The sequence below is a fragment of the Oncorhynchus kisutch genome, linkage group LG27 (genome assembly GCF_002021735.2).
Source record: "Oncorhynchus kisutch isolate 150728-3 linkage group LG27, Okis_V2, whole genome shotgun sequence".
Classification (NCBI taxonomy): Eukaryota; Metazoa; Chordata; class Actinopteri; order Salmoniformes; family Salmonidae; genus Oncorhynchus; species Oncorhynchus kisutch.
The window spans coordinates 32,667,751-32,679,723 of record NC_034200.2 but is presented as its reverse complement, the minus strand read 5'-3'; the positions used below and the strand labels follow the sequence as shown (position 1 = coordinate 32,679,723).

The following is an 11,973-nucleotide window of genomic DNA, read 5'->3' as shown; positions in this document are numbered from 1 at the left end:
CTGATCCTCACCAGACATCACCGGCAACAACGTCGCCTACGGGCACAAACCCACCGTCGCTGGACCAGACAGGACTGGCAAAATGCTCTTCACGAGTCGCGGTTTTGGTCGGATTAGCGTTTATCGTCGAAGGAATGAGCGCTACACCGAGGCCTGTAGTCTGGAGCGGGATCGATTTGGAGGTGGAGAATCCACCATGGTCTGGGGCGGTGCATCAACATCGGACTGAGCTAGTTATTGCAGCCAATCTCAACGCTGTGCGTTACAGGGAAGACATCCTCCTCCCTCATGTGGTACCCTTCCTGCAGGCACATCCTCACATGACCCTCGAGCATGACAATGCCACCAGCCATACTGCTCGTTCTGTGCGTGATTTCCTGCAAGACAGGAATGTCAGTGTTCTGCCATGGCCAGCGAAGAGCCTGGATCTCAATCCAACTGAGCATTTGGATCGGAGTGTGGGGGCTAGGGCCATTCCCCCAGAAATGTCTGGGAACTTGCAGGTGCATTGGTGAAGAGTGGGGTAACATCTCACAGCAAGAACTGGCAAATCTGGTGCAGTCCAGGAGGAGATGTACTGCAGTACTTAGTATCTGGTGTGGCCACCAGCTGCATTGTTACTTTTGATTTTGACCCCCCTTTGTTCAAGGACACATTATTTCATGTCTGTGGAACTTGTTCAGTTGTTGAATATTATGTTCATACAAATATTTAGACGTTAAGTTTGCTGAAAATAAACAGTTGACAGTGAAATTATTTTTTTGCTGAGTTTACTTCTTGTATTGACTTTTGACCCTTAAATGGCATATTTTCAAAACAAAAGCAATTGTTGAACTTATGCTTCTATTGCTACACTAGGCCCACAACTGTACACCCGGCAGGAGGGATGAGACAAGCTATAACTTGTCTGACTGTCCGTAAAGGGCAAAGACTAACTGATCTATGTAGTAATACAAAAAAATGAACACTTCAAATGATAATAAAAAAGCAGTATTAGTCGCTCAAACACATTCCATACAAAGTTTAATGTTATTCAATGCATGAGGTGTTCAACGTGCTTTTCAGAAAAGCATTTAAATTTACTTTAATACATTGCCAATAAGCTAACAAAATGTAACCTGCTAATTTCCTACAAAAGTAGGTGTATACAGTATAAAACCAGCCTAATATTGCAAGCACCAATTACATTCTCACTTGGACATATATACAGTATATATACACACAAATGAAATACTGTATGTACAGTTTGCAATCTAATTCTTATAGCAATGGAATGTGTGTCCTGTCCTTGTCTGTATTCCTGCAAAGAAGTGCCTTGACAAGGGCCCGAAGGCTTAATTAACAAGGGAACAGAGGAAAGAAAAAAAATCATAGAAATTCAATTTAAAAAAAGAACCCAGTAGAGCAGAATGTGTTGTTGGGGCGGCAGGTCATCACAGCTGGGGCAGTTTGTCCACGGGGGTGTCAAATTTGAAGTCTGGGGGAAAGAGGTCGGCAGCGCGGGGGTAGATGAGTCTGTAAGACTGTCTGATTGTGACGTCCGCCACACCAGCGATGTCTCCAATCTCTGTCGAAGGATTTGAACAATTGACTACTGGTGTTTTAAGAGTCTTCAGAACATTTGGTGCTGCACTTGTTCTCAGAACTATCAGAAATACAAGTTCCTGAACCTTTGATTGTCACACTGTTATTCATGCCTGAAATGTACTGAAGCAGGTTGTAAAGCTTGCAGACAAACACATACTACATATATACACTATACAGTGCAATTAAAAAGTATTGGCCCCCTTAATGATACGGATTGTTAACAGATTTTCACCCAAAACCTATTACAAAAAGGGAACCTGAATTGTATTTATTTCTTTAAAGCCAACATCCAATGCCCTTGTGAGAAAGTATTTTCCCCTTACACTACTTGGTTGTGCCACCTTTAGCTGGAATGACTCCAACCAAACACTTCCTGTAGTTGTTGATCAGTCTTTCACGTCACTGTGGAGGAATATTGGTCCCCTCTTCCATGCAGAACGGCTTTAACTCACTGCATGACCCAGCTGCGCTTCAGCTCGCAGACAGATGGCCTGACATTCTCCTGTAGGATTCTCTGATGCAGAATTCATGGTTCCTTCTATTAAGGCAAGTCGTCCAGGTCCTGAGGCAGCAAAGCATCACACTACCATCACCATGCTGACCTTTGGTCTGCGGTTGTTACTGTGGAATGCAGTATTTGGTTTTTGCCAGACATAAATGGGACCCATCTCATCCAAAGTGGACTATAGTTTGCCAAAAAAAAAGCACCTGGATGATCATCCAGACTCCTGGAAGAATGTTCTATGGAAAAATGATTCAAAGGTATAACATGGGTCCCACTGCATTCCACAGTAAGAAACTCCTACCAACGGTCAAGCATGGTGGTGGTAGTCTGACGCTTTGCTGCCTCAGGACCTGGACGACTTGCCCTAATAGAAGGAACCATGTATACTGCCCTGTATCGGAGAATGTCAGGCCATCGGTCTGAGCTGAAGCGCAGCTGGGTCATGCAACAAGACAATGAACACATTTTTAGTTTTAGAATGGCCTAGCCAAAGTCCTAATCCCAATAGAGTTGTGGTAGGACTTGAAACCCACAAATGTCACAGAGCTGCTTTAACTCTGCATGGAAGAGTGGGCCAACATTCCTCCACAGCGATGAGAGAGACTGATCTTGTTTATGAATAATTAAATATGTAATTGTGTTATTTGTTCACTCAGGTTCCCTTTATCTAATATTAGGTTTTGTTTGAAAATTGATAATTCCATATCAAAAATATGCATAAGTGATTACAATTTGAAAGGGGGCAAATGCTTTTGTATATAAAGTGCTGTGAAAAAGTATGTGGATACCCCTTCAAACTAGAGGATTTGGCCATTTCAGCCACACCCGTTGCTGACTGGTGTATAAAAATCGAGCACACCGCCATGCAATCTCCATAGACAAACACTGGCAGTAGAATGGCCTTACTGAAGAGCTCAGTGACTTTTAACGTGGCACCGTCATAAGATGCCACCTTTCCAATAAGTCAGGTCGTCAAATTTCTGCCCCGGGTCAACTGTAAGTGCTGTTATTGTGAAGTGGAAAAGTCTAGCTGTTATTGTGAAGTGGAAAAGTCTAGGAGCAACAATGGCTCAGCCACAAAGTGGTAGGTCACACAAGCTCACAGAACTGGACCACCGAGTGCTGAAGCGTGTAAAAATCATCTGTCCTCAGTTGCAACACTCACTACCGAGATCCAAACCGCCTCTGGAAGCCAAGTAGGCACAATAACTGTTCCTCACGATCTTCATGAAATGGGTTTCCATGGCCAAGCAGCCACACACAAGCCTAAGATCAACATGCGTAATACCAAGCGTTTGCTGGAGTGGTGTAAAGCTCGCCGCCATTGGACTCTGGAGCAGTGGAAACGTCTTCCCTGGATTGATGAATCATGCATCACCATCTGGCAGTCAGAGGGACAAATCTGCATTTGGCAGTTGCCATGACAACACTACCTACCCAAATGCATAGTACCAACTATAAAGCTTGGTGGAGAAATAATGGTCTGGGGCTGTTTTCCATGGTTCGTGCTAGGCCCCTTAGTTCCAGTGAAGCATATAATGACATTCTAGACGATTCTGTGCTTCCAACTTTGTGGCAACAGTTTGGGGAAGGCCCTTTCCTGTTGCAGCATGACAACGCCCCCATGCACAAAGCGAGGTCCATACAGAAATAATTCGTCAAGATTGGTGTGGAAGAACTTGACTGGCCTGCAGAGCCCTGACCTCGACCCCATCGAACACCTTTGGGATTAATTGGAACTCTGACTGCGAGCCAGGCCTAATCGCCCAACATCAGTGCCCAACCTCACAAATTCACTTGTGGCTGAATGTTAGCAACTACCCACAGCAATGGCTCAACATTTAATGGAAAGCCTTCCCAGAAGAGTTATAACAGCAAAGAGGAGACCAACTGCATATTAATGCCCATGATTTTGGAATGAGATGTTCAACAAGCAGGTGTCCACATACTTCTGGTTGTGTAGTGTAGTTCAGATTCAGCCAATAAAGAACTTTAAGTGATGACCACCTGAAAAAGCCTAACCCCCCCCCCCCCACCTCACCTTTCTGGGTCTTCTTCTCGGCAGAGGCCTGGGAGGCCATGTAGATGGCGGCAGCAGCCACAGAAATGGGGCTCCTGCCGGGCACCAGGTCCAGCTCCACGGCCTTCCGGGCGATATAGGTGGCTGCCATCTGCACCTGCTTCGGCAGGCCTAGGTTGGAGCAGAAGCGGGACATGAAGTCTCCGGTGGTGATGAGGTCCACGCTGGTCTCCAGGGCCTTGAGGATCAGCTTGAAGCAGCGGCCGATCTCCTTCTTGGAGATACGGGACACGGCGCAGATCTCTGCAAGGGATAGGTGACAAGGGAGTCATTAGTGATACACCATCAGGATCGTTCTAATAAGTCATGCAACAGAGGACATTTTAAAATGTAGGATGAAAATAAGCTTTTCTCATTGGACCATTCCAGGTGGCAGCTACCTCCGTTTGTCCATTTTCTTCCCTTTTGTGCCTAACGAACAACCCAGGAATATAAACTCGGCAGAAAAAGAAATGTCCTCTCACTGTCAACTGCGTTTATTTTCAACAAACTTAACATGTGTAAATATTTGTAACATAAGATTCAACGACAGACAAACTGAACAAGTTCCACAGACATGTGACCAACAGAAATTGAATGTGTCCCTGAACAAAGGGGGTGGGTGGGGGGGGGGGTCAAAATCAGATACTAAGTACTGCAGTGCATCTCCTCCTCATGGACTGAACCAGATTTGTCAGTTCTTGCTGTGAGATGTTACCCCACTCTTCCACCAAGGCACCTGCAAGTTCCCAGACATTTCTGTGGGGAATGGCCTTAACCCTCACCCTCGGATCCAACAGGTCCCAGACATGCTCAATGGGATTGAGATCCAGGCTCTTCGCTGGCCATGGCAGGACACTGACATTCTTGTCTTGCAGGAAATCACGCACAGAACGAGCTGGTGGCATTGTCATGCTGGAGGGTCATGTCAGGGTGAGCCTGCGGGAAGGGTACCACATGAGGGAAGAGGATGTCTTCCCTGTAACGCACAGCATTGAGATTGCCCCCAATGACAACAAGCTCAGTCCGATGTTGTGACACACCGCCCCAGACAATGATGGACCCTCCACCTACAAATCGATCCCATTCCAGAGTACAGGACTCGGTGTAATGCTCATTCCTTTGACGATAAACGCGAATCTGACCATCACCCCTGGTGAGACAAAACCGCGACTCATCAGTGAAGAGCACTTTGTGCCAGTCCTGTCTGGTCCAGCGACAGTGGGTTTGTGCCCATAGGCGACGTTGTTGCCGGTGATGTCTGGTGAGGACCTGCCTTACAACAGGCCTACAAGCCCTCAGTCCAGCCCCTCTCAGCCTATTGCAGACAGTCTGAGCACTGATGGAGGGATTGTGCGTTCCTGGTGTAAACCGGGCAGTTGTTGCCATCCTGTACCTGTCCCGCAGGTGTGATGTTCGTATGTACCGATCCTGTGCGGGTGTTGTTACACGTGGACTGCCACTGCGAGGACGATCAGCTGTCCGTTCTGTCTCCCTGTAACGCTGTCTTAGGCGTCTCACAGTACAGACATAGCAATTTATTTCCCTGGCCACATCTACAGTCCTCATGCCTCCTTGCAGCATGCCTAAGGCACGTTCACGCAGATGAGCAGGGACCCTGGGCATCTTTCTTTTGGTGTTTTTCAGAGTCAGTAGAAAGGCCTCTTTAGTGTCCTAAGTTATCAGAACTGTGACCTTAATTGCCTACCGTCTAAGCTGGTACTGTCTTAACGACCATTCCACAGGTGCATGTTCATTAATTGTTTATGGTTCATTGAACAAGAATGGGAAACAATGTTTAAACCCTTTACAGTGAAGAACTGTGATCTTTTTACGAATTATCTTTGAAAGACAGGGTTTTGTTTATTGTAACCATGTAGTCTTGGTTTTAATTTGTAGCATCCAGCAACACACTCATTCCAAGGTGTTGCATGAAATATTTGTTCATCCTAATATGAGCTCTAAACATTCTCTTCAGGTTTTTTGTTGTTTTGTACTTTTTACGCCTTTGTCTCTCCTTTGTCTCTCCTTTGTCTCTCCTTTGTCTCTCCTTTGTCTCTCCTTTGTCTCTCCTTTGTCTCTCCTTTGTCTCTCCTTTGTCTCTCCTTTGTCTCTCCTTTGTCTCTCCTTTGTCTCTCCTTTGTCTCTCCTTTGTCTCTCCTTTGTCTCTCCTTTGTCTCTCCAGTTGTAGTCTTGTCCCATCACTGCAACTCCCGTACGGACTCGGAAGAGGCGAAAGTCGAGAGCCATGCGTCCTCCGAAACACAACCCTGCCAGGCCGCACTGCTTCTTGACATACTGCCTGCTTAACCCGGAAGCCAGCCGCAACAATGTGTTGGAGGAAACACTGTACAGCTGGCGACCGAAGTCAGTGTGCATGTGCCTGCCGTCACAAGTCGTCGCTAGAGCTCGATGGGACAAGGACATCCCATGAGGCTAAACCCTCCCCTAATCCGGACGACACTGGGCCAATTGTGCGCTGACTCATGGGTCTCCTGGTCGTGGCCGGCTGCGACACAGCCCGGGATCGAACCCGGATCTGTAGTGACGCCTCCAGCGCTGCCTTACACCACTGCTCCACTCGGGAGGCCCTAAACATCCTCTTTATAAGAACTCACCTTTAAATGTCCGAGGCACACCCTCTTGTCTGCAGGCGATGTAGAGGCAGGCTGATGCGATGGCGTCGTTGGCCCGCCCCTTCAGGCTCTTCTGTTCGTACACTTGCTTAAATAAGTTATTTGTTCGGTCCTGCAGGTCAAATACAACATTTAGGTCCGTGCAAAATATCTTAAAATGCTTTAGACATTTATAGTTTGGTTAAAGCTGCAATATGTACCTTTTTGGGCAACCTGACAAATTCACCTAAATGGGAGTTATAGATCTAATTATCATTGAAAGCAAGTATCAGAAGCAGTAGTAGACCTGGTCTTTGTGCGCCATGTCTATGCTTCCTGTTCTCAAGTTTCGTTTTTGTGTCTTTTACTTTCAGGTTTGTTCTCTACACTATGCATTGCTTGTTTTGTCTCAAACTGAAATTAGGCGACCTGTTAGAATTTTAGCAACCAGGAAATGGCAGAATGATTTCTGCATATTGCACCTTTATTCAGAGAGAACCCTATATTTAAAGTAACCTGCTAAATAACTTGAGTTTTGGAAATATATTAATCCTATGTAGGTAGAAATGAGCAGCTAGCTAGCTACTAGGTTCCACAACGCTAAACAATTGGAAGAGAGTACAGGACTCACTATGATGTTCCTTGGTAGGTTGATCCGGTCAGCCATGGTGGTAATCTCTTTGAAGGCGTTTAGCATGGCGCGGTCTGAACTGCTCATGGTCCGCCGGTTCTGGTACTTGGAGTTGCCAAACTCATCAAAACTTGCCGCGCCTGTTCCCTATGGTGACAACAGAATGGTTGGAACCAGTAGAGGCGATATATACTTTTTATTTAACCTTTGTTTTTCACAGGGAGCCTTTCAGCAGAAAATACAAGCTACATAACAAGGAATAAATGATATAACAAGACGGTATCATGAGAAATAAAACCATACAGAAAAGCTATTATATATATATATTTTTAAATTAAACACATTTGCAATGCCTGATCCCTTTATTAGCATAATCCATTTACTACCAGTAAATCTTATGACAATGAAGTCTATTTTATGGAGAACAGAAGAACCTGATAAAGACCATGTCACACAAAAAGGGGTGCAGAGATTTTCTTGTCACCGCATTTCTTTGTCTGGCTCCCGGGGGCCACATTTAGATATGGTCCTTCTCTTGTCAGGCATTAACATCTAGCCACTGACCACAAACATAAAAATAGTTTTAGAGCATCTTTCCCTGTAAGTGGTAACTTGTGTACTTACCTTGCTGATCATGGTGCTCAAGTCTCCCCCGTTGAGGAGTGGATTCTGGGCGTCGCCCACTCTGGACGGGTCTTGGGTGGCTTTCTCATTGGTGAAGGTCCTCCACTCTGAACCCACATCAATCACTCTGTCACCTGAGGAACCAGATACATTACCACATGGGGCCATGTTCCAATATGTTAAAATCTCTTCCTTTCCTTTTGTCATTTACTCTATTTTGTCTCCTTGAGCCGTGAGCACTGACAGTGACATGAATGGATAAAGGAGGTAAAAGTGATTATCAAGCACCCACTGTATTGATTTTACCATCATAGTATAATGCTTTCACCAAGTGAGTCCTTCCTTTTGTGATAAAAGGAGACGAGGGAAATCGTTATTAAGAAAGTAAGCCGTATTGAGGGTCAGTGGGACCCAGGCCACCATTTTGAACATGTTTATGTAAATGAGAATAGTAACTAGGTCTAATGATACAACCAGGACACAATCAACCAAATGTGTCTCATCTCTCCATTGTTCCGGTCACAGATTTGATTACACCCTGCACTTCCCAGACCAGGCCACAAGATGGCATTCTCACTCAGGAACTAGACACTTTCCTTTGTCCAATATTTTCTCTCGTTTATCGCCACTTCCTGGAAACTAGCAGGGTCAGGGATTAGATTTTTCACCATAATCCCATAAGCCCTTCCCATAGATAAATCACACTAATATTGAGTACTAATATGACGTTAATCTGCTTATGGCAAAGCTATGGGATACAATCTAGCTTTACATCACTGAATCCACCCACTTACCCACTATACCCCCATATGATTAGCTAAGTGTTTCCTTTGGGACTCATTATGGGAGACCTGCTATGTTACGTTCAGATAGAGCCCTGTAATTTAATCTGTTGCTGTAACTAGGGTGGCTTTCCAAGGCTGTCTAAGGAAGGCGTGGACAGATTTTATTCTATTGCATCTTTGCGAGGATGTTGTCATTTCTAGAATTTCATGGTATCATGTTACATATTATTATGCACTCTGGCCATGTGGCAGGTCTGACATGATCTCACTGCTTGAGTCCCATAATACCAGCACAAACACTGTCACATCACTCCCTCCCTCTGAACTAAAGGTTAGTATTTTGAGTACGTGTCTATAGAAGTGTCGGTTTATGTTAAGTTCCGCTATTTACCTAATGGAAAGCCTTCTCATCCCTACACAAGGCTTTATGTCAGTCTGTTGACAGGTAATGTGTGTGCGCGCTTGTTTTACTATACTGAACCAGAAGTGCTCACAACTATGTTAAACCAAAGCCAATTCAGAGAAGTGAGGACATTTGGCCGGTCCTAACTTCTAAAAAGGCTATTTTAGGCATAGGGGTTAGGTTGAGTTAGGTTTAGGGTTTAAAAGTTCAAGTATAGTAATACAAAGAGTAGCACAAAGCTGTGCGTGGCCTGTCCTCACCCACTACAAGGCCACACTCGGGGCAGATCATGTCCCCTGCTCTGTAGTCTTCCACCAGCATGGCATCTGGGTGGTTGGGGCACTGCACCTTGGGAAGGGCCAGGACATCTCCGCTGCAAGGAGAGAAGAAATCCCATAGGTCAGCTGACGGTGACCTCGAAGCTCTGACCCCGGAATTGGGTGTGACTGTACTTATAACCATAAAGCTAGTTTACTGTCAAGTTTGTGGTATTAGTTCACTTATTCTATACACCAGTTAACTTCAGTTAAAGCCGATTGTTTACTGTGACATTTGAATTGGCAAATTATGATAATGACAAATCTTAAAGGCCTTTGTTCAAATTCTGCTCAAATTGTTTAACATTTCAGTCTTCCCCTGGATCAGGGAAATATTAGGAAAATAGCTAGCTACCTTTAAGACTGTTAAAACAAAAAGGCACTTATGAAAATTACAAGTTACAATGTTTTACATTTTCACAAGCAAATGCATATACACATGATATATGTATCTATCAACAAGAACTGGACTGGGAAGTACTGCAAACCTAGCTAGTACAGAAGACACCAAAGATTGTGTTAACTTGTACCCAGATTAATTTCCAACTGAAATTATGCTGATGTGGCCAAAAGCGCTTCGAAACTGTCCTACGTGGGACCACTGGACCCATTAAATGGGCATCCTGCGGTTTGGAAATGATCCTCGACACCAATTCGATCCTATAACGTTAATACCAAAACATACCCCATATAGCCATCTATCCGAAATTCTGGCACAAACTATTCTTCCAATCCCGTCTTTCTGTCCTTTGACAAAGGCGTTATGCCTACTGATACGCCTACTGATACTTGGGTACGTCAACATTCGGTTTCTTTTCGTTTAGGCAAGCGAAAACAAGCCATTTATTTTGAGCTAGTCAGCTGACGATAGAATAAATCGGTGGTAAAAATCACCAAATAAACTTGTAGTGTCCTCATAGCTATTATCAATGGCTTAATAACATGTCATGATTAGATCACTGTTAATGTGTCATGCGTTGACACTGCTACTGTAAAAATATATTACATAACGTTAGCTAGAGTAATTGATGTTAGCCAGCTGTGATGGCCTGACAACATCACCCATCCCTTTAAAAACATTACATCGCTCATTGACAATCGCATGTGCGAGGACGACGTCCTACACGAGCAATATGATCAAGTTAACATGATATACGATCGATACAATGTGTCAAACAGATTTGAGAGTTTTCTGATAGGCTAACGTTAGTTTAAGGTTAAGTAGTATGGACATTCCAGCGGCTATAATGAAAAACACGGAGAGTCGCGTTAGAAACAAACGTCTCTATGTGTTGATGGCCACCCCCACCCTTTGATCAATAATCGTGCCCCACATGAAAACATAATAATCCCAAACACAGTTTAGAAAAGATGGTTTACACACCGGCTCGTCGACGCCATGTTAGTTACTTCTTTATACTTCTGCCAGTGGTGAACAGTTTCGAACAATGGCGTCTTCTACCTCTATATATGGCTTTTTTAGCCCACGTGTTTACATGACGACGGAACGGCAAAAGGCTCAAACTAGATCTTTAAAAAGCGATTGACATATGAGGACAGAGGACGTAGGCTACTTGTAAAAGAGTAATGTACTTCCAAGTCACAGAACAATGCTTTTGACATGTATTACTTATTATATATTATATTATCATACGTATCTAATTAAATCAGATGACTTCCTGACCGTGTCACCTTTAGTCACATAATTACATTTAAGTGAATACAATTACGCAAATGATCAAGTGTTAAACCAAAACGAGTGAAAAGGGAGAACAAAATGTGTGGATTTTTGTTTTATTTGTGTCACTCAAACTTTTTTTACATGCTTATTGCTGCAATGGATCCTAGCCAACACCCCTGCAAGCAGAGCAGCTGGAACATCACATGGTTGGTAATATTTCCACCTGCCAGCTACTAAAGAAAAATAGCATGTTTGGTTATGTGTAGTCTACATAAGAAAACATGTTAAATGGCAAGTGGAAGCATAATCCTACTTAACCCCATTCAAAAAACGGACTCAACTCTGAGTAGCCAATATAGCAGTCTCACTGTAAGAGCCAGTGCAGACAGGCCTGTTTATGAAACTGTCAGGGATGGCATTGTCTCTGTGTGCCAGTCTGTGCCCTATCCTTGTGCCAATCTCAGACTGTATTGCCTTGATTGCCCTTCGCCCACACACACACTGTACCACTGACCTCAACAGCTCTGGTTCGACAACCACCAAACAATGAGTCATTTCACTTGGCCAGACATCCTTTGATAGAGAATTTCAAGAGAAATGCAATATTTAACAAATAATTTATGACTGAATTACATCGACTGTGGCAAGCACCTAGAGCTGTTTGGATTTCACTGATTACAATTAATAAACAAGCCTTGTCAGCAGCACATATTTTATTAAATTGCACAATGACATTGAACACTAGTAGGTAAATAGAATGCATGTC

The 11,973-nt window shown here is 44.1% G+C and overlaps 1 protein-coding gene across 1 annotated transcript; it reads right to left on the bottom strand.

Annotated features, from left to right (window-relative positions):
* Positions 1 to 1,006: 1,006 nt before the first annotated feature.
* On the bottom strand, positions 1,007 to 11,042 carry LOC109872050 (transcription initiation factor IIB). Its single transcript, XM_020463136.2, has 7 exons — positions 10,911 to 11,042; positions 9,470 to 9,582; positions 8,022 to 8,155; positions 7,398 to 7,544; positions 6,770 to 6,899; positions 4,134 to 4,415; positions 1,007 to 1,567 (listed from the first exon to the last, which is right to left on the bottom strand). Exons 1-7 carry the CDS (start codon positions 10,925 to 10,927, stop codon positions 1,434 to 1,436), a joined length of 957 nt encoding a protein of 318 aa, XP_020318725.1. The 5' UTR covers positions 10,928 to 11,042; the 3' UTR covers positions 1,007 to 1,433.
* Between the last annotated feature and the right edge of the window lie 931 nt (positions 11,043 to 11,973).

Coding starts and splice junctions, on each gene's coding strand:
- LOC109872050 (XM_020463136.2), bottom strand. Junction 8,156..9,469: donor CGAGTGTGGCCTTGTAGTGG/GTGAGGACAGGC, acceptor CTGGTTCCTCAG/GTGACAGAGTGATTGATGTG. Junction 1,568..4,133: donor CGAGAAGAAGACCCAGAAAG/GTGAGGTGGGGG, acceptor ATCCTTCGACAG/AGATTGGAGACATCGCTGGT.